Source organism: Ceratotherium simum, chromosome 5 (assembly GCF_057802395.1).
Source record: "Ceratotherium simum simum isolate JZ-2026a chromosome 5, ASM5780239v1, whole genome shotgun sequence".
In the NCBI taxonomy this organism is placed as follows: Eukaryota; Metazoa; Chordata; class Mammalia; order Perissodactyla; family Rhinocerotidae; genus Ceratotherium; species Ceratotherium simum.
This window is the reverse complement of record NC_141904.1, coordinates 20,768,268-20,795,000: the sequence shown is the minus strand read 5'-3', so window position 1 is coordinate 20,795,000 and position 26,733 is coordinate 20,768,268. Positions and strand designations below refer to the sequence as shown.

General features: G+C 46.0%; 1 protein-coding gene and 1 long non-coding RNA gene across 2 annotated transcripts; one reads left to right on the top strand and one right to left on the bottom strand.

The window, feature by feature from the left end:
• Positions 1 to 5,302: 5,302 nt before the first annotated feature.
• On the bottom strand, positions 5,303 to 11,114 carry LOC147916982 (uncharacterized). The gene is made up of 3 exons (XR_015552172.1): positions 8,544 to 11,114; positions 7,381 to 7,486; positions 5,303 to 6,583 (listed from the first exon to the last, which is right to left on the bottom strand). It is a non-coding gene; the product is annotated as an uncharacterized LOC147916982 (long non-coding RNA).
• A 354-nt stretch (positions 11,115 to 11,468) lies between these two features.
• On the top strand, positions 11,469 to 14,151 carry NUDT16 (nudix hydrolase 16). Its single transcript, XM_004419376.3, has 3 exons — positions 11,469 to 11,635; positions 11,740 to 12,009; positions 12,791 to 14,151. Exons 1-3 carry the CDS (start codon positions 11,498 to 11,500, stop codon positions 12,968 to 12,970), a joined length of 588 nt encoding a protein of 195 aa, XP_004419433.1. The 5' UTR covers positions 11,469 to 11,497; the 3' UTR covers positions 12,971 to 14,151.
• Positions 14,152 to 26,733: the final 12,582 nt, after the last annotated feature.

Here is a 26,733-nt window from a genome sequence, read left to right as displayed (position 1 = left end):
GTTCAAGACCATTCTTTCTGTTGCCTCTCTCCTCCTTTTATTTGAAGCAATAGTTTGTCTGCTCTTAGTTGGGGCATAATTCATCTCACTTACATCTCTGAAGGTGGTTTGAGGACTGGGAAGAAGGGCCGAAGACTTCAGATGCCTCACTGTGAATACTCTAAAAAGGTAGTGCTTGGGAGGAAAAAAGTCAAAGTGTGACTAACTTGACTTGAGGGAACTTGATGGGGTCAGTTTTAAGAACAAGGAGCATGATCACTGTGCTCTAAGTCCCATTCCCACCTCTATCCTGCAACAAAGGAATCACAGAGTTCCCAAGGGAATCCACAACTTCCACAGTGCTCAAGGGCTTGTGCACATCACTGTTCTCTGTTCCTTAATCTCTATACTATGGAAAGGTGTTGAGGCAGCATAGATCTCCACTCTGCCTCTTCCCAAAGTAAATAATGTCCATTCTCCTCTCCCCCCCGCATGCTGGGGAATCATTCTCAGGGGGAGACAAGAGTCATAGTGGTGTTCTTATTGCCCTTGTGTCTGGGGCAGGAAAAACAGGCCTCAAATATTGGCTCCTGGAGGTAGGTTCTGAGATTTTGCAGAATTCTAAACTTCAGCATGTCGCTCAAGTCAAAATCCAGATCCTGTGACTGCTGCCGAGGTAGAATATTGAAAATCAGGTTTTCCCAGGGAAACCCAGATGGATGAGGCCTGTGACCACTTTGCTGCTGGGAACAGGCATGGACATTTCCATCATGTTAACAGGGAAGAGACCGCACCCCCTGGAGGAGCTCCCCATAGCTCCCATGTTCTTTTATGACCAACCAGATTTCAAATGGATCTAGAAGAGGGGAACAATAATAGCACCCAGGTTAATAAAAGTTTGTGAATCTCCTTGCTGGTGGTTTTCATATTATTACTTGTGTGAATTGGTGGGTCAGAAGAGGAAATAGCTAGATTTTCAAATAGTCTCTACCATCTTTCACAAACACATAAACATGTCCAGGGAACAATACCCTGGGTTTAAGACCATGCTGTAGGGGAGGAAAGACTTCCTCTATCCTTAGTTCTCTGCCTGGGACCTACAAATTAAACTGACAAAAGACAGATTAACAGGAGAAAAAGCATACAAATTTTATTTGATATTAATACTTTTACATGACATGGGGGGCGCTCTAGGAAGAAGTGAAAACCCCAAAGAAGTGATTAGGTCTGAGAGCTTATATCCCATTTTGACAAAACAGCGATAAATTTGTGGAGAAGCGACAAGACAAAGGAAAAGGGATTTGAGCTGCTAAGGGGGGTAAATTGTGGGAAAGTGACCAAGAAATATATGGGAGTGTTAAAAAATAAAATTCAGCTGAGTAAATTTAAAGATCTAATTGGCTTTATTCAACGATTCATGAATCGGGCAGCATACCATCTAGCAAATAGAGAGGAGCTCAGAGGAGCTATACAAGGTGGAAGACTTTCATAGGCAAAAGGAGTTAGGACAAGGAAGTTATTAGGACAGAGTGGATTGTTTCAGGCAAAGTCACCTTCCTTTGGGGGACAGAGGGGGTCTATCAGGCAGATTTCCTCACCAGTCTTGACCAGAAAATTCCAAATTGACCTCTTAAAACTTACATTCCTGGGCTGGCCCCGTGGCTTAGTGGTTAAGTGCGCGTGCTCCACTACTGGCGGCCCGGGTTCAGATCCCGGGCGCGCACCGACGCACCGCTTCTCCGGCCATGCTGAGGCCACGTCCCACATACAGCAACTAGAAGGATGTGCAGCTATGACATACAACTATCTACTGGGGCTTTAGGGGAAAAATAAATAAGTAAAAATTAAAAAAAAAAAAGTTACATTCCTGGGAGAGGTTGAAACTGCAATTAGGTTAGGTATTAAGTCTTGGTTTGCCAATGCGGGGCTTAGCACAAATGACTCCATTTGGGGCCTGTTGTCTCTTTTTTAACAGGGGAAACTAATGGAAGATAAAGATTATTTTAGTAGGTTTGTTGGTACAAAACCTTCTCAGGGTGGATGCCCTGTCTCTGGGGATAAGAATGTTCTCCTCTCCCTGGTCCAGGGAGGGTACTTTTCTCATGGGAAATTTATGCTTTTGGGTAGAAAGGGGGAAGGAGAGAGCTCTTCTTGCATCTGCTGTTTCTTAACTGCTTTCAGCTCAAAATAATCCTTATGCCAGAGTGGCATGTTTTGGGGGTGGCATATTCTGATCCCCTACAATGTCTAGGAAGACAGGTGCAGACTGAAAACATCTTATCCTCCTGGGATTTGTGCTGTACACCATATCAGGCTTAAAAGAAACGAAAAACAGGAAGAAATACCATTTTGGTCACAGCTCCATGCCATACAAAAGAAACTCACTCATGTTTACCTTTCATTTGGTTTACTGAGAGTGGTGGGGCAAGATTTAAGATGACTAGAAGAAAATACATTTTTAATATTAACATTGGGAAAATGCTTTCTCCCTCAGCCACACTCACTGTTAATTTGGTGCGACTCCAGTGTGGGTATTTAATCACCAACCAAACTGCAAGATGGTAAGTAGAAATTGGCTGAGGACTTAGAGAACTAGGAAGTTGCTTGTTATGAAATAGTCACAGGTATGAGGGAAGAAAGTGACCGTGCTAGCTTGTTGCTTTGTAAAATGATACATATATTTCACAAATGCCAATTGACCTTTCTGCTTTCTATTTATGTAGAGGAAATGCCACCAGCTATTTTGGGTGATGCGGAGATAAGGCACACAAAAGGAGAGTCATGGAAGTTAATTATTTAATGTATTTGGGGCTGAGGCTGGAGCAGAAGCTCTTGGTCTCTTATAAAAGAGTCCGGCATCACAGTGGGCTCAGGATAAAGGAGGCTGGCAAATTAAACAGTAGCTCACGGGGGGAACCTTTCACTCCTCTTTCAAGATGATGAGGTTGCTAACCAGTATGTCAGAAGGGAATGGGGCCAGACCACCAAGATGATAAAGGAGCAAAAATGAAAAATGAGGCAAAGAGAAGGAGAAGAGGGGTGTGTATGTGAGGGAGGGAGACAGACAGACAAAGGACAAGAGAGGGGGCAGGGTGGACACACAGTCAAGAATGTTTTAAAATTATCTGCCACAACCTATATAAGGAAAAAAAATTGAACTTCATATCAGATGCATTGGATTCTAGACCCACTCTTGCCCCTGACTGTGTGATCCAGGGCAAGTCATTTTCTCTGTGTCTTCGTTTCCTGCCTATGTCTGAAGATTGCTGTAAAGAACAAGTAAGATAATGTAATAGGTTGAATCACGTGAAATTGCCAACAGGGTTCAGTGCAGTGTGTGGAAGCGCCACTGTAAGAGGCTTTCAAATTTGGAGGAGGAATTGCTAACTTTACTGTCAGGCGGCCTGATCTCTCCTCATTGGAGATTCATCCCTGAAGGCTTCTGTATTCCTCTAAGATTCTACACCACCATGCAAACACACCCCAAAATTAAATACTTTTAGCCATTTTCAGCTAACGCTTGACTAGAATTTCGCTGATGGTCGGCTAAGAGCTGAGAGGCCGTGAAGAAAGCAGCTCTGAAAAGGCAAGTGAGTGGGCTCTGAGGACCCGCCGTGCCGCCTCTACAACGCCTCAGCCCAGTTTACATCTCATTAGCCTGCCTGTGTGACCCCACAGTAAGCAGCCTCACCAGTGCCCTTAGGACGCTCAGTTCCTCCCAGCTTCAGAAGGAAACTCAGAAATTTGGTCTGTGAATATACATTATAAAATAATATCTTCATAAATATGCACTAGGAGAACCAGAATCATTAAAATTTATGCAGAATTGAAAGCTTGACTCCAATAGGAATATTTTCAAAATAGATTTGTAGGTTTAGTTTGGGAAACAATCTTTCAGTAGCTAGAAATTTTTTTCTTTCCAAAATATTGTGGCTTTTTCCTAATCTGAAGGATTGAATTTTTGGTTCCAATTCACCCCTCCCTGGACCCCTGATTGTTCCTTTGTAACTTCGTAGTTCTTCCTACCCTCATGGGAGGAGAATATTTCCCTACCCCTTGACTCTGAGTTTGGCCATGGAACTTGTTTTGGCTGAGTGATCACTCAGGAGTGGGAAACGAGCTGGTGCAGTTGGCTATGTTCTCTTGCGCCTCTGCCCTCACCAGCTCACCCATCAATCACAGGCAGGATGAGAGATGTGGAGCAGAGCTGCCCCGGCCATCCCATAGGAGTGATGCAGAGTCATCCCAGCCACTGCGGAATAAAGCAGAGCCGCTCCAGGCAATCTGCAAACTCCTGAGCCAGAAGCAAATGTTTATCGCTGTATGCTACTCAGGTTTTGCGGTTGCTTATTAGGCAGCATTATTATGGCAATAAGGCAACCATTATACCTTTCTTCTCCTGGCTTCACTCTCTTTCTACTCCTTCTTTTAATACCTTGTATCAAATCCTTGGACTTTGTTCTTTTTGGCATTGATTTTTATAAATCTGGGGTGGGGTGGGGAAATTCACTTCTCATTAAATGATTCTGTGGCTTCTCAGAAAAACATGGATACCCTTTTTCAAAATGGCTCAGGTGAACAATGAACTCTGTCTTTCCCGGCTTTCAGCGTGTTTCCAGGCAATGCTGCATACCAGCATGGATCCTACCAAGACCATCTCTTCTGCAGACGTGTTCTAACTCTTCTTTGGATTTTAGCTCAACATGTATTGAGCTCCCATCCTGGAGCAGGCACTGAGTTTAGGCACACAAGTTTGAATGATAAGAATTCATCAGGCAGCTAAAGCATGTCGACAGATGAATGGGTAAAGAAAATATGATATATTTACAATATACACAATGGAATATTATTCAGTCTTTAAAAAGAAGGAAATCCTGCCATTTGCAACAACATGGATGAACCTGGAGGACATTATGCTAAATGAAATAAGCCAGACACAGAAAGACAAATACTGCATGATCTCACTTATATGTGGAATCTAAAAAAGTTGAACTCATAAAAGCAGAGAGTAGAATGATGGTTGCCAGGGCCTGGGGGTGGGAGAAATAGGGAGATATTGGTCAAAGGGTACAAAGTTTCAGTTATACATGATGAATAACTTCTGATGACCTAATGCACAGTGTGGTGACTATAGCTAATAATGCTGTATTATTGTAATTATACTGTACTATTGAAATTTACTAAGAAAATAGACCTTAAGTGTTCTCATCATACACATAAAAAAATGGTAACTATGTGAGGTAATGATATGTTAATTAGCTTGATTGTAGTAATCATTTCACAACGTATATGTATATCAAAACATCACATTGTACACCTTAAGTATATACAACTTTTATTTGTCAATGATACCTCAATAAAGCTTGAAAAAAAATTCACCAGGCGAATAAGAGAGAGGAAAAGATCTTGCAGGCATAAAAAACTCAAAGATGGAGGATATACCCTTGTGAGTTCTGGGAATTTGAAATCTTTTTGTGCTGATGGTACATAAAGTGTGCGAGTGATTATGTCAGGTTTGAGAGGAAGGTGTGGTGGCCAGCCTCCAAGATGGCTCCCAGTGATCCTCACCTCTGGTATTCCTGCTCTGTGTAGTTCCCTCTCACATTGCATCAGGGTGGCCTGTGTGACCAATAGAGTACTGTAGAGGTGGTGGTGTCTGACTGCTGAGACCAGGTCAAAAAGACATGGATTCCGTCTTGCTTTCTCTTGGATCCCTCACTCTGAAGAGAGCCAGCCACCATGTTTTGAGGACACTCAAGCAACCACGTGGAAAGATCTGTGTGGTGTGACACAGGCTTTTGCCCACAGCCAGCACCAACTTCCAGCCACGTCAGTGAGCCACCTGGGAAGCAAATTCTCCAGCCCTAGTCAAGCCTTCATTTGACTGCAGCCCTTGCTGACATATGGACTAAAACGTCCTGAGAAACTGTGAGCCAGAACCACCCAGCAGCCATTCCTTATTTCCTGACCCACAGACACTGAGAAATAATAAGTGTTTACTGCTGTGTTAAGTCACTACATTTTACAATATGTTTCGGCAACAGATCACTAATGCAGAAGTCAAAGCTCCGATCTGAGTTGCTGAGTTTGCCCTGCTGTACCCTGCAGCAGGGGGAGCCCCTGAAAAGGGATCGACAGGGCATGACTTTTAGCCGTATCATGCAACTGTGGGGAGGGCAGGTTTGAAGAGGGTGAGACAGGGAGGCAGTTAGGAGGTGGAGTCCAGGTGAGAAAAGACGAAGGTCTGACCTTCACCTAATGAAGTCAGGGCACTGAGAGTGGAGATGATGAGAGGGAACCGAGAGAAGGGAGGACTGACTGGGTTGGGGTGAAGGAGTTGTCTGGGAGGACTCCTGGATTTCCAGCATGGTGACTGGGCAGGCGGTGGGCCATTCACAGAGCCGGAGATCCAGGAGATGCAGATGGGGTGGGAGAAATACTGAGTTCATTCCTGGGGGTGTTGGGTCTGAGGGCTTGTGGGGCATTCAGGTGAAGAGGTCCAGGCAGGAAGCTGGAGGCCTCTGATAAGTTCTGTCCTTACGGTGAAACAGATCCACCTCATGAGGTCCAGACAAGCTGGCAGTGGGTATTTTTGATGCTGGACCTGCAAACAACCAAGAACAGGTCTGGCTTATATAGAATGCCACCTCCTTTAAGGCTGCTGGATATGATTTCAGGTATGTGAATGCCTAAAAATAATAATAACAATAGCATCTAGCCCTTTCAGTAAGTCCTTTTGGATAAACCCCAACTGGCTCTAGCTGGCAGCTCTCTGCTGGTGGCACCTCCTCCTCCCCCATTGTATATTCTTCAAAATCAGCAGTTTTCAACCTTGGCTCTGCATTTGAAACAACTGGAAAATTTTATGAGGATTAAGAGGAATGACAGAAAGTTTCCCGGCAGATGGAAGATGTTGGTCACAGTCTTCTTTCTGCCCAAAAAGTGAGACTAGACCCCTACCTCCCTCTCCCTCTCCTGGACCAAAAGGGACCCTGTCTGTGAAAGGATTTGTGAAATGCAAAGCTTTATTCAAATGTAAATTATAACCTTTACCTTTAACTTCATAAGAAGTCAAAGATCTTTTTATTTTTAACTTTTTACTATGGAAAACATCAAACTATATAAAATAAAGAGAATAATATAATAAGCTCTTATTATGGAACCATCACTCAGCTTCAAAAATGATCAATTCATGACCAATCTTATTTTATTTATAGTCTCACCCACTACCCCCTCACTGGATTATTTTTATCATATCATTCATAAATATTTCAGCATGTATCTCTAAAGGATAAAGAATATTTTTTAAAGGCCACAATACTATTATTACACTTAAAAATTATCCATAATTCTTATATACTAAATATCCTATCAGTATTCACATTTCCCCCACCAACTTACCTCTTTGTTTATTCAAGTCAGGATCCAAATAAAGCTCACCAGCTTCAAATGATCTGTCTCCCCAAGCTCTTTCCATGTGGAGATTCTGCCTCCATCTCTTTTTGCCCTTGTAATTCATTTATTGAAGAAACCAAGGCATTTGTCTTATAAAGTTGCCTTCAGTCTAGATTTTACTGATTGCATCTTCCTGATTTTTTAAAAATAAACTTTATTTTTTAGAAGTTTTAGATTTACAGAAAAAATTGTGAAGATAGTACAGAGAGTTCCCATATAGTCCACCCAGTTTCCCCTACTATTAATCTTCCTATTATTAATCTTACACTAGTATGGTGTATTTGTTATAATTATGGACCAATTTTGATATGTTATGATTAATCAAAGTCCATATTTTATCAGATTTCCTTATTTTTATCTCACGTCCTTTTTCTGCTCCAGGATCCCATCTAGGACACCCCATTACATTTAGTCATCATGACTCCTGAGGGTCCTCTTTGTTGTGACAGTTTCTCAGACTTTCCTCATATTTGATGATCTTAGCAGTTTTGAGGTGTGCTGGTCAGGTATTTGGTAGAATGTCCCCCCACTTGGATTTGTTTAATGCTTTTCTCATTACACCCAGGTTACGTCATTTTGGGGGTAAGACCACTGACATTAAGTACCATAGGCATCACACTGTATTAAGGGTACATACTACCAACACGACTTATCACTGTTGATGCTGACCTTGATCACCTGGCTAAGCAAGGTTTGTCAGGTTTCTCCACAAAGCTACAAAGCTGCCCCCCCAGCCCCCATCTTTCCATACTGTCCTCTTGGGAAGGAAGTCACTATTCACAGCCCACACTTAAGAAGTGGGCAGTTATGCTCTACCTCCTTTAGGGCAGAGTATCTACGTTATTTCAAATTCTTCTGCATGGGAGATTTGCTTTCTTCTCCCTCATTTATTCACTTATTCATTATTTATATCGGTATGGACCTGTAGATATTTATTTTAGACTTTGGGTTATGATCCAATACTGCTTTATTTTGTTCAGCTTTGGCCATTGGGAACTCTTTCAGTTGGCTCCTGTGTCCCTCTCCCTTTGACATACTCCCATCAAACTCCCATGTTTTTTTTTCCCTTTTCATTTAAAAAAAATTGGGGCGTGGGTACATTTCCTTACTTTCTGGCATCATAAGATGCTCCAGGCTCATCACGTATCCATCGTGTATATTTCCTGCCCCAGTGCTTGAATCAGCCATTTCTCCAAGGAGTCTTGGTTCCTTGTATTGGAAAATGGTATTAGAAATCAAGATCTGGGCACTAGGTGTGCATGTTGCTACTGGGCTATCATTGCTTTTAGGCCCTGAGTTGACAGGGCAAGGACATATAAGTGTACACTAAGCCTTGTATATACATATATCCATAAATATTTCTCTACGTAATCACCTATTCCTAAATTAAGCTAAACACAAATTCATGCTGATGTCTCCAACTCTAATCCACTACCACATGGATCATTCTAGCTTCTTCCTGATATTTAAAAAATGTTGTTTTGTATTTCTTATAAAATGGTAGTTAGATCCAGATTCAAATTCAATTTTTGGCAAAAATATTTCATAGAAGATGGTATGTTCTCCCATCATGAGGCATAAAATCTGGTTTTCTTTTAGTGATGTTAGCAGCCATTGATGATCATTCCTTAGGATCTATTAATTCTGTAAAGTTTAAAAAATAGTAAAATTTTGATTGGCTCCATCTTTCTTCTTTGATTAACTGGAATTCTCTATAGAAAGAGAAACTTTCCCTCATCAACTATTTGGTAGCCCTGAGGTAGAGCCCATAAAAAAAGGCAGGATAAATGTTTGATTCTTTTCCTCAGTATTTTTTTAAAAATGAATCCATTCCCTAGCATCCTCTGAGGCTGACTACTGAGTTATTTTTGGTTTTGAGTACCATTATGAACCTGGAGTAGCTCTTGAGGCAGAGGGCATTGCTCATCATCTACCTCCAGCCTTGATCCTGGGCAATCTGCCTCAGGATGGAGGAATGGGGCGGCGGGGGGGGACGGCTAGAAGCTGGGTTCCTCCGGCAGAGAGCAGTTTGGAAAGGGATGGCAAGGTTGGGGGTCTTGAGGGCTTCCATTATTCATTCATCCTGAAAAAGCTCTGGTCTCCAGTCATTAATTCTTGTATAGCTGTTGCCTTGGTTTCACAGAGTTTTTCACGTTGCCTTAGAAATAGCTGAATCCACCTCTAAAAGCCTCCTCAAGCAACTAGGAAAGACAAGTACAACAGCCGGGAGCTCTGGAAAGGGCATGTTTGACCCTAAATCCTTCAAGGAGGCCCATCTAGGAGAGAAACGAAGTCACCTTTGGAATGTTAGGGCAAGGGTTAGGACACTGGTTCTCAACTCTGGTTGGTGACTTATCTGAGTCACCTGAAACACATTTAAAAACCACCTATGCCTCAGCATCACTGCTAGAGATTCTGATTCAACTGGTCTAAGGTGGGACCCTGGAATTGGTAGTTTTATGAACTTTTTGCAAAGTGATTCTAATGTTTAACCAGAGCCATTTCCAAGCCCCCCAGAACTCTTAACAGGCTCATGAGCTGTGTCACACCTACAGTCTCATAACCTCGATCCAGTTGCCTAGTGTTAGAAGATGCAGTCTCTGCCATGTTATTCAGAAGACTAAGCTAGGAAAGATGATGCCAAGGACGTCTCACTCTCCCCTTGGGATGCTGAGGCCTGATGAGTGTGGCTGAGTTCCAATCCACGGGTCTCTAACGTAAGACACAGCATTCTGTCCCCACCCTGGACTCCCAAGGATGGCTACATTTACTCTGTGCTCCACAGTTCTAAGTGCTTTAAGCCTCTCAATCTCCCTAATAGGTTGGCATTATCTCCATTTAACAGATGAGCAACTGGGGCTCTGAGAGTTAAGCAGCTGCCTAAGGTCACAAGCCTGTATCTGGGTGGGTTCTTGGGCTCTTTCCTATCACGTGCTGTCACAGGCTGTCACTTACAGGCTGTGACTTTCAGCCCAGGCCCTCTCAAGGAGCTGCCTCCTCCTTTCCTTTGTGTGGTAAATACTGACTCTTCGTGTGAAGCAATCTACCACAGAGTGCAGAGACTGAGAAAAGATGGGGAAAACCTGGCCTGGGGTGAGGGATCCTGAAGCCCATTGCTGAGTAGTGGGCTGCTCCCCACCTGCCTTCACAGCTCAGTGGTCTGAGAGCGTGCGAGGAAAGTCTAGAAAGCTTAGGCACTTCGTCCACCTCTGCCCCCTCCTCACTCTCCCTCCTGTGCCCGCAGGGTTTCACACACAGCTCTTTCCTCACCCACCCTTCACCAGAGAATCTCATCCATCCTATCTATTCTATCCGCTGCCTACCGCCAACCCCCAATTCCTGGCTAAAACTACACTTATCATTGACCACCCATTTCCTACAATCCCCATCTCAAAAAATGACACCGCCATCCACCCAACTCTGACCTCATCCTAGCACAATTCTCCCCCAACATCCAATCAGCATTAAGTCCCCTCAATTCCACCACTGAGGATAGCTGTTACACCCATCGCTCCTCTCCACCCACCATGGCCCTAGGATAGGCCACGTCTCTGAAGCCAACTCGGCCTCATCTGCTTCCTAACCCTCACCCCCGCCTCCATGCTTCGTGTACCAGCCAGACCAAACCAGATATAGTTCCCTGAACGCTCCATGGGGTTCCTCCGGCTCCCAGGACTCGTCGCTAACTCCTGCTCAGGCTACAAACCTTTAGGTGCGTCCCAGCCCTCCCACCCGCTCGGGAAGTCCTACAGGCATTAGACTTGGACAGAAGCATTATCTACCTACTTCTCCCCGCGTCCGGAGCGCCCGCCACACCTCCAGCCCCGCCCCGGCCCGAGGCCCAACCCGGAGGAAGCTTTCTGCTTCCCTAGTGTCCACGGCCGTCGACGTCGCACACGCTGCGAGCCCCGCCCTGATTGGCTGCCGCCCGGGCCAGTCACCTCACCCCACCCCGCCCCCACGCGCCTCGGTTCCGCCCCTGGGCCCCGCAGGGATTGGTCCTGGCGGCCCCGCCCACCTGCCCACGTGGGTCTTCCGGAAGGCCGAGGGGAGAGCTTCGGCCATGGCCAGGGTCCGCAGGCTGGAGCTGGCGGAGGCCCTGGCGCTGGGGCCTAGCTGGCGGCACGCGTGCCACGCGCTGCTCTACGCGCCGGACCCGGGGCTGCTCTTCGGCCGCATCCCGCTGCGTTATGCCGTACTGGTGAGGAGGGGCGCGCCCGGCCACTCCCGGCCCTCCCCCCCGCCGCCTTCCCCGGGCGCGCCGCCTCGGGCGCCCCCGGCAATCCCCGCTCCCCTCTCCCGCAGATGCAGATGCGCTTTGATGGGCGCCTGGGCTTCCCCGGCGGCTTCGTGAACACGCGGGACGGCAGCCTGGAAGACGGGCTGAACCGGGAGCTGGACGAGGAGCTCGGCGAGGCTGCGGCGGCCTTCCGCGTGGAGCGCGCGGACTACCGCAGCTCGCACGCCGGGCCCGGGCAGCAGGTCGTGGCCCACTTCTATGCCAAGCGCCTGACGTTGGAACAGCTGACTGCAGTGGAGATTGGCGCACCGCGCGCCAAGGACCACGGGCTGGAGGTGGGGCCAGCCCGGGAATCCCATCCCCATGTCCTCCCTGCCACCCAAAACCTCTCCACAATTTCCTGGTGTAGTTGGGGTCTTGGCTTCTTTCATCTGGATGACTAACTACAGCCAACCTGGTCTTGCTGCAAAGGTCTCTCCCCTCTCCCCCCTTTACTGGCCTCTGCAGCTATCTTTCGAGAACACACCCATCCAGATCTCTCCTCGGCTCGCCAATGATAATGGCCAGGCATTGACCCTAAGCCCCGGTTTTTCTTGGGTAGGAGATTTGGCCTGATACCTTGTGGGGAAACCTTGGCACTTAGGCTAGGGCAGTAGGGAGACTGTATGGAGATGGTTCTCAAACTTTGGCAGGTATCAGAATCATCTGGGAGGCTTATGAAACAGTGATTACTGGCCCCACTCCCAGAATTGCTGGTTCAGGATGGGGTGGGGAGTAAGGACATGAGAATTGCATTTTTCAGAAGTTCCTAAGTGGTGCTGATATGGCTGGTCTGAGTACCACATTTTGAGAACTCCTGGTGTAGGGCCAAGCATGCACCCTGTAGGCAAGAGCCACTAAAGGTTTAGTGATGTGGGAAGGGGTAGCATTTATGGAACTGGACAGCATGACTTGGGTCATTTGTCTGAGAGAGCTGGGCCCATTAGGCTCTGTTAAGATATGAGTCCTCAGGCCTGGTTCTGCTGTACTATAAGGAGTGAGGCCTCTGATCTAGAAAGATCTGGCAGGGATGAGCTACATGGATTCCCAGTGTCTCCTGTTTCCTTCCTTTCACAGGTGCTGGGCCTCGTGCGGGTGCCCCTCTATACCCTGCGGGATGGTGTGGGAGGCCTGCCTGCCTTCCTAGAGAATTCCTTTATTGGAGCTGCACGGGAGCAGCTGCTGGAAGCCCTCCAGGACTTGGGACTGCTGGCATCTGGCTCTGTCGCAGGCCTTAAGATCTCAGCTCCTCACTAAAGGCAGCCCTCCATGGACCCATGCTGAGCTCAGGACGCTGGTATTGGATAGGGAGGAAGGAAAAAGGGAATATTTTCTCTTCTGGACCTGGGCCTAATAGATGACAACAGATTAAAAGATGTATGTACAGTATGTTCTGAGCAGAGGGCCCCCCAGCAACTCATGGCATCAGGGGCAAAAATCTGCAGCTCATCCAGGGGCCCTGGCAAATTCTCAGAGCCTGCTTCCTCCCTGTACAATTGCACACACACAGCCTGGCAGCCCCCAGACATGTCACAAGCTGTGCTCACATACAAGCTGATGTCTCCCCACCCCTGCCCCCTGCCCCACCATCTCCAGTTTAACCAGGAAGTGGCATGTGTGGGACCTAGCTTGTCACTGTACCCATCTCCTTGCTAGGGAGGAGTGTCTGAACCAGGGGAAGGTCTCTTCCCACACTCCTGCATGGCTGTTCTCCAGGATCTAGCCCGGCCCATACTTGTTGGGGAGGACAGAGAAGCAGAGGACCTTTTCCCCCGAAAGTGGTTGCATCCTTGCCTGGGGGTTGGCCAAAGCGGTGTACCCCTGCAAGGTGGTAGAGGGTCCTGACTGGCCCCCTGCCCTCTTCTCCTGAAACTGAGTAGAAGGAGTAGGGAAAGGGCTCGGTCTCCTTGGACTGACCTTGAACTTGAGAATTCTAAGTCCTGGTGCATCTTCTCCAGAGCTTTCATCTTTGGGACCCCTTAGACTCTGGGGACATCAGGAAACTGAGCCAGCCCTGGTATAGCCCTGCCCTGACAACAAGAGCCTCCCAGTAAAGAAGGGTTGATAGCTGGGCCTCAAGGCCCTTCCACTTCTCTCAACAAATAATCTGTGTGAGGTGTTGGAAATCTCAGGATGAGAGAGCCGTAGGCCTCACCCTCCGCAGGCTCGGGAAACTTTTTCTTAAAAGGCAAATGGTAAATATTTTAGGCTTTGTGGGCCACATGGTCTTGGTAGCAGCAGCTCAACTCTGCCATGTCAGAAGTAGCAATCGACGATACATGAATAAATGGGTGTGGCTGTGTTCCAGTAAAACTTGATCTGAAAAGGGAGGTGCCCAGCCTGGAGGCCATAGTTTGCCAACCCCTGCTTTGTGATGCCTATTTATTTGCTTTATTTATGTCACTGTTAAGAAGGAAATAAAGAAAAGATTGATACAGGTCCTGCCTTGATATATTTTGCTTTTAGTTAGGTGGTCTGGAAGAGCCCTCAGAAGAGCATTTAAGCTGAAGGATGAGAAGGAAGGAGCCAGATAGGAGTGTGGGAAGAGTGTTCTGGGTATTCCAGGAAGTAGCATGTGTTAAGGCCCTGAGGCAGAATCTTGACAAATTATCCCAAAACAAAGGTAGGGGAATTGGACTCTATTTCTCAATTGGGGGCGGGAGGTTGGGGGGCAGGGGAGTAACAAAGAATTTGCCATCATCTTTAATTTACCAGAGCATGGTCTAGACATGGAAAAAGGCCAGTGTAGTTAGACTATAGGAAGCAGGGGAGACGAAGCTGGAGAGGCGGGCGGGGGCCAGATGGTGCAGAGCCTTCCACGCCCTGGTCGGGGACCTGGTATTGTGTGGAGTGTGCACTGGAGGGGGAGAGGGGGGAAGTGGGAGGCGGGAAGCTGCCACAGCAGTACATGTGGGAGATGGGGGCGATCTGGGCCCGGGGGCCGTGCGGGTGGAGTGAAGTGGATACATGAGAGAGATGGTGGTGGCGTCCTTGCCCGGGACCTCTGTTGAACTGGTTGGAGGGTGGGGAGAGGGAGAAGAGGATCCAAGGATGACTTGTTGGTATATGTCAAGTTATGGATGAAGGGAAAGCCTGGGGGGCGGGGGGGCAAGCTTTTGTAGGGGACAGAATCAAGGTCATTTTGGGCATGCTGAGACATAAATTTGAGAGTCATTTGCATAAAGATGGTATAGTAGTTTATCAGGCTGGATGAGGTCATCCAGAGAGAGGGAAGAGAGAGGAGGACTTGGACAGGCCCCTGAGGAAGCCCAGCCCTGAGAGTCTGGGGGAGGAGCAGGACGTGTTAGAGAGGACCAGGAGTTGAGAGGAGGCTGCTCTAAGGAAATGGCCAATCCCAAGTGCTTATGAGAGTTTCAGTAAAATGAGGGCGGAACTGTCCGTTGGATTGAGAGCGTGAGGTTTTGATGACCTTGATGGGAATGCTTTAAGGAAGGGATGGGAGTGGGAGGCAGACTGGAGCTGGTTGAGTGAATGGGAAGTGGGGGCGGACAGTGTGAGCAGTTGTCCTAAAGGGATCTGGGGAGATGGCACGATGACTGGAGAGGGCTGGGGGTCATGGGGTGTGGTTCTGGGGGGAGCGAGAGCATGTTTTTGTTGATGGGAACAGTCAAGGTGGAGTGTGGAGAGAGATGGTGTGGGGATGGGGGAGCGGGGTTACTGAAGGGGCACAGTCCATGGAAAATGAGGAGGGATAGGAGGGATGGCCCTCAGATGGGAGGAGGGACAGTCCTGCAGCATAGTAGGCTCAGGAAGAAGAGGATGGGAAAAGTATAGGGGTGAGGAGGGCTAAATGAATGGGATGATGAAGTTTGAGTCTCTTCTTGGTGAAATGAAGTGAGACCATCAGCTGGATGTGGGTGGAGGATGTTTTCAGAAGGTATGAAGTAGTCATTCATCTTGGCATGGAAAAACAAGTCATTTAAAGAAACAGCAGAATGCCAGGGCAGGGTAGAGCTATGAGACTGTCAGTTTAGAGTAGGAATCTAGGCACTCAGGTGTGTCGGGGGTGTGTGGGTGTGTGCCTGCACACACACGCACATGTTTTCCGCCTCATCGGTGTTCAGTGAGGGTGAAGACACTTGATGCAGAGTTGGGGTTTTGCCAGAGGACTACAAGGCAGGGAGAGAGAGGCGAGGCAGTTAAGATTATGGGAGAAATTATAATGATGGACTGTGGAGTATAAAGTTTAATCTGAATAAGATGGGAAATGAAGATAGGAGGTAACTTCAGAGGGTCAGCAAATTGGAAGTCTTGATGAGGTAGAACTCCAACACGGGGTAGGGTGTGGCAAGGGGTATTTGGGCCAGAAAGGGGTGTTTTTGAAACTGAGAGGTGGAGCAGTCACAGGTAAAGTCAAGGTCATATGGGTGATGAAGCAGAAACATAGATGTTGGAGAAGGTAGTGTGAACTAGGAGCACACATCCTCTGTGAACAAGAGGAGTGACCGAAAGGCCAGTGACAGCTGCCGGGAGGGGATAGTGGGCATGACAGGACACAGGAGCCTCTGAGGAGAGGGGCTTTTGAAGAGGGAGGGGTGAGTAGTGGTCTGCACGGCAACAGAGAGCGGTGTGGGCCCCAGTGTCGGTTCTTGGCCTTTGAAGGGGGTGGGGCGGGGGCGGGGGAGCAGCGGCAGAGATCACCTAGGTCCCTAGAGAGATGGTGACTCTGTCTTTTTTCTCCTAACCTCGCCCTGATCCTTCTGTAAACTCTGTCTAGACAACTCAGGGTAGGCAGGCTGGAGGGAATGGACACTGGAGGGCCTCCTAGGGCACAGCCTGTACCACCTTCATCTGTGCTCTATATCACGGAGCCCTCAGCTCGCCTCTGCAAGGGAGGCGAGGACCCTGACACCAGGAGAGATTGGAGTAACTCGCCACGATTGCCCCGCTAACAGATCCCTGACCTCAGGCTCCGGCCTAGGCAGGTCTGCACCAAGCTCATTGTCAGATGTGATCTGGTCCAACCTCACACGCGTCTGAACAGCACCTTACTGTGCTTCATCTGACTGCTTGGACGTTCCAGCAGCGAGTCTCGGTGCCTCCTGTCAGTTCAGTTGTCTGATTTATTTATTTATTTATTTATTTTTACTAAATCTCCTTATTTTTTAGGTCTCCGGTGACTGTTGAGGGGGAGAGTCCATGACTTCCCTCTGTCATCCTGCAAACCGTCCCTCCCAGTCAGTAGGTCATGCCTCAGTGAGCCGTCCTGAAAATGTTCCCGTTCTGTGGCTTGAGTCCCTGTCACTCGCCTCCTCCTTCCAGTCAGGCAGGCAGGGGAGGTGGTGCCAGCTCAGCCCCTGGTTTCTGCCCCCTCTCCCATTAGCACGCTGCTGCAGGATAAGGAAACCCGGACATGTTGCCCACGGAGGATTTCCTTGGCCTCGTTAAAACCAATCATTGGGGAAGAGAGAAGATGGGAGGCTTCGGAGCAGTCCTCGCCCCCCACTAGCTGCCGTGGTGACTCTCAGCTGGCACTTGACCTTTTCCTTATCCGAAATCCTGGGCTTGCGGCTCCCATGGTGAGGGTTAGACGAGGCAGCACTTGCACTGTCTCGGTACCTGATGCGTCCAAGTTTCACTTCCTGCCTGTTGGCACATTTTGTTTCTTGGAAGGTGAGTGGCCCAGGCTTCTCTGTTTCTGCCTTTCTCAGCATAGTCAGCAGGATGTTCACACTTCTCAGTCCTATGCTTTTTCCTTGAGGATGCCACTGCTGGTGCTGAGTTAACACTTTTGGCCCCGTGCTGTCCTGAGCCAGTCTTCCTTGGTTATCGAGTTTCTGGCAAAGCTGCTGCTTTTAGGCAGAAAGATTTGAGGCAACAGTGGCTGCCTCCTTCCCCGGTTACTCGGGCCTTCAGAGACTGCTGAGTGAAACAGAGCAGGGCAAAGGTAGAGAAGAGGGAGGGAATGTTTTCTATGAGTTTCAGTTTATTGCACAGAAAACAGATTTTTTTTTTTAAACCCTCTACCCCAAACAGACAAATGAACAGGAGAAAAAAAAATAGAGGAAAAAACATTTTATCTATGATGAAATTAGTGAACGGCATCAGAATTTGAGCCAAACTAACAGATGCTGGGCCTTGACCCACCTCAGAGAGGAGCAGAAGAGCAGGAGGTGGGGTGATTGTGTTTAGAACACAATCAATTCTGAGGAAGAGGGACCGGGGGCATGGGCAGGGCAGAAGAAAAAGAAAAACACCCATCATGGACTTAAGGCCACAGAAAACTCCCTGAAAGAGAAGACATGTGGCCTTGCCCCTGGTCCCCCACTTCCTATCTGATTCGACTAGAATGTGACCCTCATGTCCCCACAGTGGTAGAGGCAGAAGGGCAGAGAGACGAGACCACCTTACAGGCATCTCTCACACTTGCAAAGCGACATTAGTGAGGGGCGTGGGACACGCAAAAGGAAGCTCCTCACGGAACAGACTGGAAGGAGTCAGTGTCTAGGCTTTTCTCCAAAGTGCCAGCTCACCCTGATGCAGAGATGTGAACCCAATCCCCCTCCTCCCCCCGGTGGCTTCTGTCACTCTCCTCAGGCATTCCCAGCTGATGCGGTGGCCAGGATCCCCCTCCTTCCACTCAGGGAGACCACCCCTGGGCGGGGTTCTCAAGAATTATAAGGAGCCCTGGGAGAAACCCCAGTGAGGATGGCTGTTCCCCACAGCCCCAGTGCCCCACCCTCTTCAGGCCGCTGTAGGGCAGACTGATAAATCCACAACCTCCTGTTGTGCAGGACTAATTCCAGGGTGGGGATTCGGACAAAGGCTGGGGAAACAGAGGAGTGAACAGGTGAGTGAGCCTGTGCCTGTTTGAGGGCAAAAGAGTGGAAGAGTTGCTTCCGATTAACTTAGATAAACGGGAAATGACAACGTGAGGTCTGTTCAAAAAAGGGACGTGAAGACTGGATGTAAGTGATAAAAAGCATGCCCTGGAAGATTTATCCCAACGAACAGAAGCAGTATCTGCTCAGGGAATTTAAGGAAAACATGGACTCGGGAATGAGATGAAAGATAAGACACAGAATCAGCTGCAGCACCAGGACAGGATTTCAGGAGTTAGATCTCTCTCTTAGAGACCTTAAATCACACTAGGAGAGCAAAGAGCATCAACATGGGAAAAACTACCACTGACGTGGAGAGCAGGCTTAAGAAAATACCTAGAATGCAAAATGTACAAAACAAGGAAAGTGACCAGAGAGACCGTGGTAGACAGAGACATCAGACTCCAAAAACCCAGAGTACAGTTAACCAATAGGATGAAAATATTAACGGGCAGCCTGTAGAACGTACCACACCAAGAGTGAACCCTTAGGTAAACTCTGGGCTTTGGGTGATCATGATGAACCAAGGTAGATTCATTAATTGTAGCAAGTGCACCACTCGTGGGGGATGTTGATATGGGGGAGGCTGTGCATGTGGGGGGCAGGGGTATATGAGGGATCTCTGTACCTTTTAATTTTGCTGTGAACCTAAAACTGCTCTAAAAAACAGTCTTAGGTATTAATAGACAGGACACATGTAAAGTGAACAATATTTTAGGAAAGAAGAAGAAAACTTCTCTAAATGGAAAGAGACTCAAACCTGGAGGTTGGCAGGACCCAGTATATTCAGGGGGAAAAAAAAGATAAAAACTGAAAAACATCAAGATGATGTATTTCATTCCAAGGACATTTGTACGATAGGAGAATTAGGTCCCTTACAAGAGCAAAAACTTCCTGTCTATCCAAATTGACATTCAAGCACAAAAGCATGGATATTACCCATACACTCCATTTGAAAACAATGAAGGTGTTTCTTAGCAACCTAAAGATGAATTGAAGTAAAGAACGATCAACAGGAAAATTATGTAAGAAACCTGTGAGCTGGTTGTTAGCAGTGGTTGCTTACAAATTTACTGCTAAGTAAATGTGTTGTGATGGCTGTAAAACAATACAAATGCTACCAACTGAAAGAAAATATATATAATGTAAAAATAAAATAAAAAATAGTTTGATCAATATGCTAGCTCCTAAATCCTAGATCATTCCAGTAAAAGTTAGATAGGATGGAGGAGTGGGGAGGAAGCATAAAAATGTATTAATGTTCCTGGGGAAATGAATGGGTACTATTTGGTTTCTGAAGTTGAGACGGATCTTAGATTGGATAAAAACATCAAATTTTACTATTTCAAGGGACATGCCAAAGCAATATGATTCTGGTTGAATATGAAAGAATGGGCAAAGAATGCCAGGCAATTATAGTCAAAAAGAATTGTCATAATATTAATAATCAAAATTCAAATGCCAAAAGCATTAGGTGGAACTAAGAATTCTTTAATTGATCAAGAGATTACCCACAATGATCACACAAATTTCACATTATATACGGCAAAATCTATTGGCAATGCAAGTAGAAATTGACAGAACAGTACTGGGAGACCACAGACACACTTCCTCTGTCCTTGGCAGGTCAAGTGTCATATGTAAGTACGGAATCTAGGATATAAAAGTAATGAGGATGATGACAGCAATTAAACATTTTGGTAGTGCTTACTATGTGGCAGGCACTAGTCTAACCTCTTCTCATGTATTAACATATTTAGTCCATAAAACAAACACATGAGGTAGAGACACTTTTATCTCCATATTCCAAATTAAAAAACTTAGGCACAAAGGTCAACAAACTGATTAATAAACTTTTCCCTAAAAGATAAATTTTGAACTCTGTAACTTGAAGCAGAGAATATATCTTTAAGGACCCAGGGAACATTTATCAAACTAGTCACATATTGGGCCTTAGAAAACCTCAGTAAATCCTCTCCAGTCTTGTGCCACCCTCTCTGAAATGATAGAGTACATACCACATTCTGTGACCACAATGTGATGAAACAAATGACAGGGGTAGACATTCTGAAATTTTTTTCTTTATGCTTCTTTGTATTGTCTGAATCTTTTACAATATGTATGTATTCTATGTTTATAAAATGACTATTTAGCTTAAAAAAATATGAACATTTTTTTTTCTTGTGAGTTTATGGAAACCAAGCCCAAATAAATCTAAAGAAACAAGAGAAGGATTCAGGAGTGGGTATGGGACCTGTCCCAGGAACATTATATGAATTTCAGGTGTACATCATTATATTTTGGCTTCTGTATAGACTACATCGTGTTCACCCCTAAAAGTCTAGTTTCCATCTGTCACTCCCCTTTAGCCCTTTTGCCCTTGCCTCGCTAATTCTGACTCTGTTTTTCTTAGCTTTAATGTTACTTTCTAAGGGAAGCATTCTCTGGCCCTGACCTTCCAGACTAGATTAATTTCCCTCATACTATATAGAAAATGATAGTATAAAATTGAATAATTGAATATGCATCCCCAAAAAAGTAAGAAAGAATATTATAAAGGCATGCTAGTAATTAATTCATTGTAATTTTATGGGTTTTTTTCCTGAATTTTGTCATGTTTGTGGTTCTCCTCTTTTTGCTCAGGAAGATTGGCCCTGGGCTAACATCCACGCCCATCTTCCTCTACTTTATATGTGGGACGCCTGCTACAGCATGGCTTGATATGTGGTGCCTAGGTCTGTGCCTGGGATCTGAACCTGCAAACCCTGGGCGGGTCAAGGCTCCAGCATCAGTATTCCAGCATACTGCACATGGCCTGGAAACTTTTGGAATGTCAGCAGCTTGGGAGGAAATCCAGAGACTAATGTGGATAACTCTTATGAAATGTTGCAGTATCATGGCTCTTTGATGACACAGAAGTCGATGTTTTGTAGAAAAATACAGACACCTATGACCCCAAGTTGAAAAATGATTCAAAAGAGCTGGACACTGTGCAGAAGTTTTAGGAATATCTAAATCAATTTATATAGTTATATTTCTGCCTATGCACAAGAATGATCTATAATAAAAACCCATGTCTAAATAAGTCAAAATATCTTTTTAGGGGCTGGCCTGGTGGCGGAGTGGTTAAGTTCACACTCTCCGCTTCAGCGGCCCAGGGTTTGCAGGTTCAGATCCCAGGCGCAGACCTACGCACCACTTATCAAGCCATGCTGTGGCAGGCGTCCTACATATAAAGTAGAGGAAGATGGACGTGGATGTTAGCCCAGGGCCAGTCTTCCTGAGCAAATAGAGGAGGATTGGCAACAGGTGTTAGCTCGGGGCTAATCTTCCTCACCAAAAAACAGAAAAAACACCTTTTTAATATATAGAAAAGATAAGAGATAAGAGAGCATTGTGTATGGCTTAATGGCAGCATTTTTCTTTCTAAGAGGTACATAAAATAATCATGCATGCTGCAATCAATGATGTCTTAGAGTGGGTGAAATACAGAAGGGGAGAAGCCTCAGTTTTTACCTTGGAGGCATCTGGAGTCATAAGTGACTTCTAAGAAATAGCCCATGGGATGCAGCGAGGTCTGAGAGATGAGGAGTCGGAAACGCCACTGATGTGGCTGCTCTGGCTTATCCGCTGCCTGAGCATCAAGCAGAGACCAGGACAGGGCAGTGCTGAGCATGGAAACGAAGAGGTGAGGTCATGGAGAGCAAGCAGTGCTGTGGCTTGAGGCATTATTGGAGCCAGTGAGGGCGTGATGCTGGGCGGAGGCCTCCCCAGCTTGGAACAGGAAGGAGGTTCTGAGGTGAAAGGCTTGGAGAGCAAATGCCTTCTGTCTGTTCATGCCACCGATGACCAGACCAGGTTCAAGTCTCCTACGAAAGGGACTAGAAGGGCCCGGCCAAGTGGGGGAGGAGATCACAGGTGGACGTGGAACTGTCTCAAGAGACAACGGGCTTGCAGTGCGGGATGAGCTGCCTGGCTGAGATGGGCATGGGTGTAAGCAAAACCTTTATGGATCTGTTGCTCGTGGAAGAAGTCAAAACTGCGTTTGGGTTTGTGATCGGGACAAATGTTTTGGGTGGAATAATTCAGCCGCTTGAACCCTCATAGGGACTCAAGCACCCTATACTTTAAGATCTGTTCAAATATTGGCTTCATTACCCCATTTCCCAAACCAGGATCTGTGTCTGTCGAGGCAGCTCCAACTTTTGGGGACAAAGCAGCTGAATGTTTGAAACTGGACGTGTGGTCTCCACAGGTATCAGGCACCTGTTCTCAGGCACTGCTGGGGAAACGCCGATCTTCTTTTTAGTGACAATTACATTAGATGCTCTCCATTCCTGGAAAGTCCCACTTGCCCAAGCCTCTCTAACGTCTCCTTGTCCTTCAAAGCTCATCACTCCTTTAGGCAGCTTTCACCCCCCAAACCCCAGCCCCCGCCTCCTCTGGGCTGCATGGCAACCTGAGCATGCTTCCACAACAGCACCATCCCACTGGCCAGGATTCTTCCTTTAAATTGTTTTAGGCTGTAACAGAACACGACTTTATTTCCCCAGCATCTGGCACGTTGGTAATAAAGTAGACTCAGTAAGCACTCAGTAAAATGCTCATTGAATGCATGCTTCTTGAAAAATCTTTTCCCTTATGGAAGTTAAACAAGCCTGTAGAAGCTGGTTTTGAATATTAATTCATATTAATTTTTTTCCAAAGAGTCTTTTCACACTGTGGCAAATAGTACCGGACTGGGATTCTAGTCTCTTTTACAAGTCCAGCGATCGTGTGACCTTGGGCAGTTTCCCTAATCTCGCTGGGTCTTGGTCTCCCCATCTCCTGTGAACATCTCAATGGTGCCCTGTATCTTCCATTAGTTAGCACAGTGCCTGGCATAGTATGTGTTAATAAATATTAGTTTGAATAAATTAATCTGTAAAATGAATGAAAGGATTAAATAAATTATCTCAAAGCTCCCTCTTTGACTCTCTAATAATGCGAAGAAACACTTCCCTTCGCTCCATCCAATCAAAACATGTACTGATTCTTAATCCATATGATACAGTTTAACACAGTAAGCTTACAAAGCTGCTTGGAGGTGTCCTAGCAACTTCATACCATGGCAACATCACACTTCGTAGTCGTCAAATGATGGGTAGAGTAGAGATGAGCCTACCTATTATACATATTGAGGTTTGGAACTCTAGACCAGCCTTACTGACTATTATGTGATGAGGTTTTAGTGGTCCCTAGAGAGGCTTCTCACATCCTCTTCTACTTGTTGGCTGATAATTGAAATTCTATCATTCATCTCCAGAATTCATCATTCTGGGCTTTCTAAGAACAGACCTTTACAAGCTAGTAGACTAATACAACTGTCCCTGTCTTATATTTATTTTAATTGAGATTTGAGCACCTGGGTGATTTTGATTGAATTTCTTACTAGGAGAGGAAAACCTACATCATAGTTTTATTCCAGGGACATTTGTAAGTAAATGCTGCTTACTGATTATGTGAGACCAAGCAAGATGGACAGGTAGAAAAGGGCGGGTAAAGTCTCTGATAAACTTCATGCCAAACGTTCTTAAACAAACCCATCTGCTTTTTCTTGATGACAAGCAAGGAAGAGAAGACTTTTGAGGCTGGCCCTGAAAAGGCTGTGGGCACACCCTGAGTTTCTGCTGGCCCATTCATTGGCTAATGGGTGTTAAGGTGCTTTGCCTGTCTGATTGCCTCATTGATGTTGGACCAACTAGGCAGGTGCCAGATCTAATTCTGGTTCTGCATGACTTTCTAAGCTTTTACTACTTATTCACCATTCACGGAGGGAGTCAGAATGTGCAGTGCTTGTGTACAAGCAAGTTGCAAAATCAGAATTCGGATTCTACTTCAGATGTGAAGGAAAATCATTTTGCTGAAGGAAAATCATTTACCTTGATCATGCATGCCGCTACAGGGCATTGTGGGCTGAGCCTCCTATCATGAAACGCAGGAAGTCAAATATAGTTGTGGAAATGTAAATACATTTCCATTTGCTGATTGTCATGTATTATTTATGGAATCTTTGGTTTAAGTAGCAGAAGATCCAATTTAAACCTTTTTAGCTCATATACCTGCAAATCTGAGAAGTGTGTGGATTTCAGGAATATTTGATCCAAAGTCTCAATGACTTAGTTTTATTCTCTCATTACACTCCACTACCATATAGTGAGGGCTCCATCTGAAGGCTGGTTCCCCTTATTTGTATCCAAGGTAGAATCTTTAACTTTGCCATGATTAGGCCATCCCTGACCAATCCCTGTGGTCAGAGGAAGACCATGAGCTGATTGGGCCATCTCTGACAAATACTGGTGGTCAGAGGAAGGCCATGAGATGACTGGGCCAGCCTTGACCAATCCTTGTGGTTAGAGGAAGACCATGAGCTGACTGGGCCATCCCTGACCAATCCCTGTGGTCAGAGGAAGGCCATGAGCTGGTCGCTTAGGCCTGGGAGACCTAAATCAGTCACTGTGCTGAGGAGAGTAGGATTAAGTGAGGGTCAGTTCTATTTGGATTTCATGGCTGCTATTCAATGAGGAAGGAAAGAAAACCACAAAGCCTAAACTGACAATAATGGTGCCCTGGAAGGCAGAACATTACCTCTGAATTAAGTACATGATTATTTTTGTCAATCAAAGTGTAAAGGTGGTACAAATGAAAATTGTATTGTTCTGCCTGATTTCAAACAATTCCCTGTAATTGAAGGATTTATGTGAAACCATTGGTTCTCCTGGGCAGCTTTCCCACTTCCACCCCATATTCAATGAGAGCTTGAAGTCAGATATGGATTTTGTAGCTTATATACCACGGTAACTAGGTACCATAGCTAATCGTGTGTCTGTAGCTTTCGTCGTTCAGAATGCTTGGGCAGAGATAGTCAGAGGGCCTCTCTATCTGGCTCAACTATTCTACTCGAAGTCAAAGCTGAATATTCAAGCCTCAGCAGCGATATCTCAAATGGCCAATTAAAAAAAAAAAAAAAACCCTTACAAATTAGACTGTTCTCCAAAGGGTGTTCTGAAACATTTATCTGCTTAAGTGACTATAAAATTAGTAATATGGTTAGGACTCAAATTAATGGGCTGGTGTAGCCTTGTGAGTTTATTTCCTAGGCTTTACTTGGCCAGAACATTTTGCATTGATTCTTGTCATCCCTAAAGCCAATATGTTATCAAACATTTTACAACTGACAAAGCACCACACTCCTTCCTCCTGAGGATCTGGAGGTACGTTCTAAGTGCTATCAGCCTAGACTCCCTTGAGATTATGTGTATGTGTGTGTGTGTGTGTGTGTGTGTGTGTGTACTATGTACCATATGTGCTCACTTATGAACAAAGAATTGAGTATCTACTATGTATCAAGTACTTAAATCTAAATCATTTTATTTAACCTACAGAGTCACCTTATTCAATATGAGTCCCATTGTACAGATAAGGAAACTGAGGCTTGGAGATGTTAGATGATTTTACAGCAGTCACAGAGCTATAAGTAGCAAAGCCTGAATTGAACTCAGATCTGCCCTTGGTCACAGCTAGTGGTCTGACTCACTGAGCTTCACTGCCTCATTGCCTCTCTGGGATTTGAATTAAGTTACATTTTCCATTTTTCTTTTAGCTTTCCGCCTTCCCTGTGCACCTCGCCCCTGCTGAACTCCATATTCATCTACTCAGTACGTATGTATTGAGCGCCTCCTATATGCCAAACAGTTTTAGGTGCTGGAGACAGAGCAGTGAACAAAACAGACACAAATCCCTGCCCTCAGGAACTTACATTTTAGTGAGAATGCTTCAGTTGTCCCGATCTCCCAGATTTCCACCCTAAATATCCTTTTCCTTTCAATCATTCAATAAACTCAGGGCCTCTTTCCCGAATGCTCCTTGCCCTAAGATATAACTCAACATCTCAACTTCCTACGAGCAGTGGGAATTTGCCTTTAGTCTTCTGATCCAACACACTTTTTGCTGCCCCATTGTTTTGGCTTCAGAGAAGGCACTGGGGCCTGAATTGGCTGCTTGCCCAGAGGCTTGTGGGTATACGGGCATTGGGGTGTCCAATGAGTCAAGAAGTGGTTGTTTGGACTTAAAGGGTATCACAGGTCCAGTTTCCATGGAGCAGGTTCTGAGCCAGAGATTTGCAGGCAAGTAATTTGT

Excerpts from the sequence above, each read along its gene's own strand:
- NUDT16 (XM_004419376.3), top strand. The coding sequence starts at position 11,498 with ATGGCCAGGGTCCGCAGGCTGGAGCTGGCGGAGGCCCTGGCGCTGGGG. Across the intron at positions 11,636-11,739 it reads CGCTGCGTTATGCCGTACTG|ATGCAGATGCGCTTTGATGG; the intron begins GTGAGGAGGGGC and ends CCTCTCCCGCAG. Across the intron at positions 12,010-12,790 it reads CCAAGGACCACGGGCTGGAG|GTGCTGGGCCTCGTGCGGGT; the intron begins GTGGGGCCAGCC and ends TTCCTTTCACAG.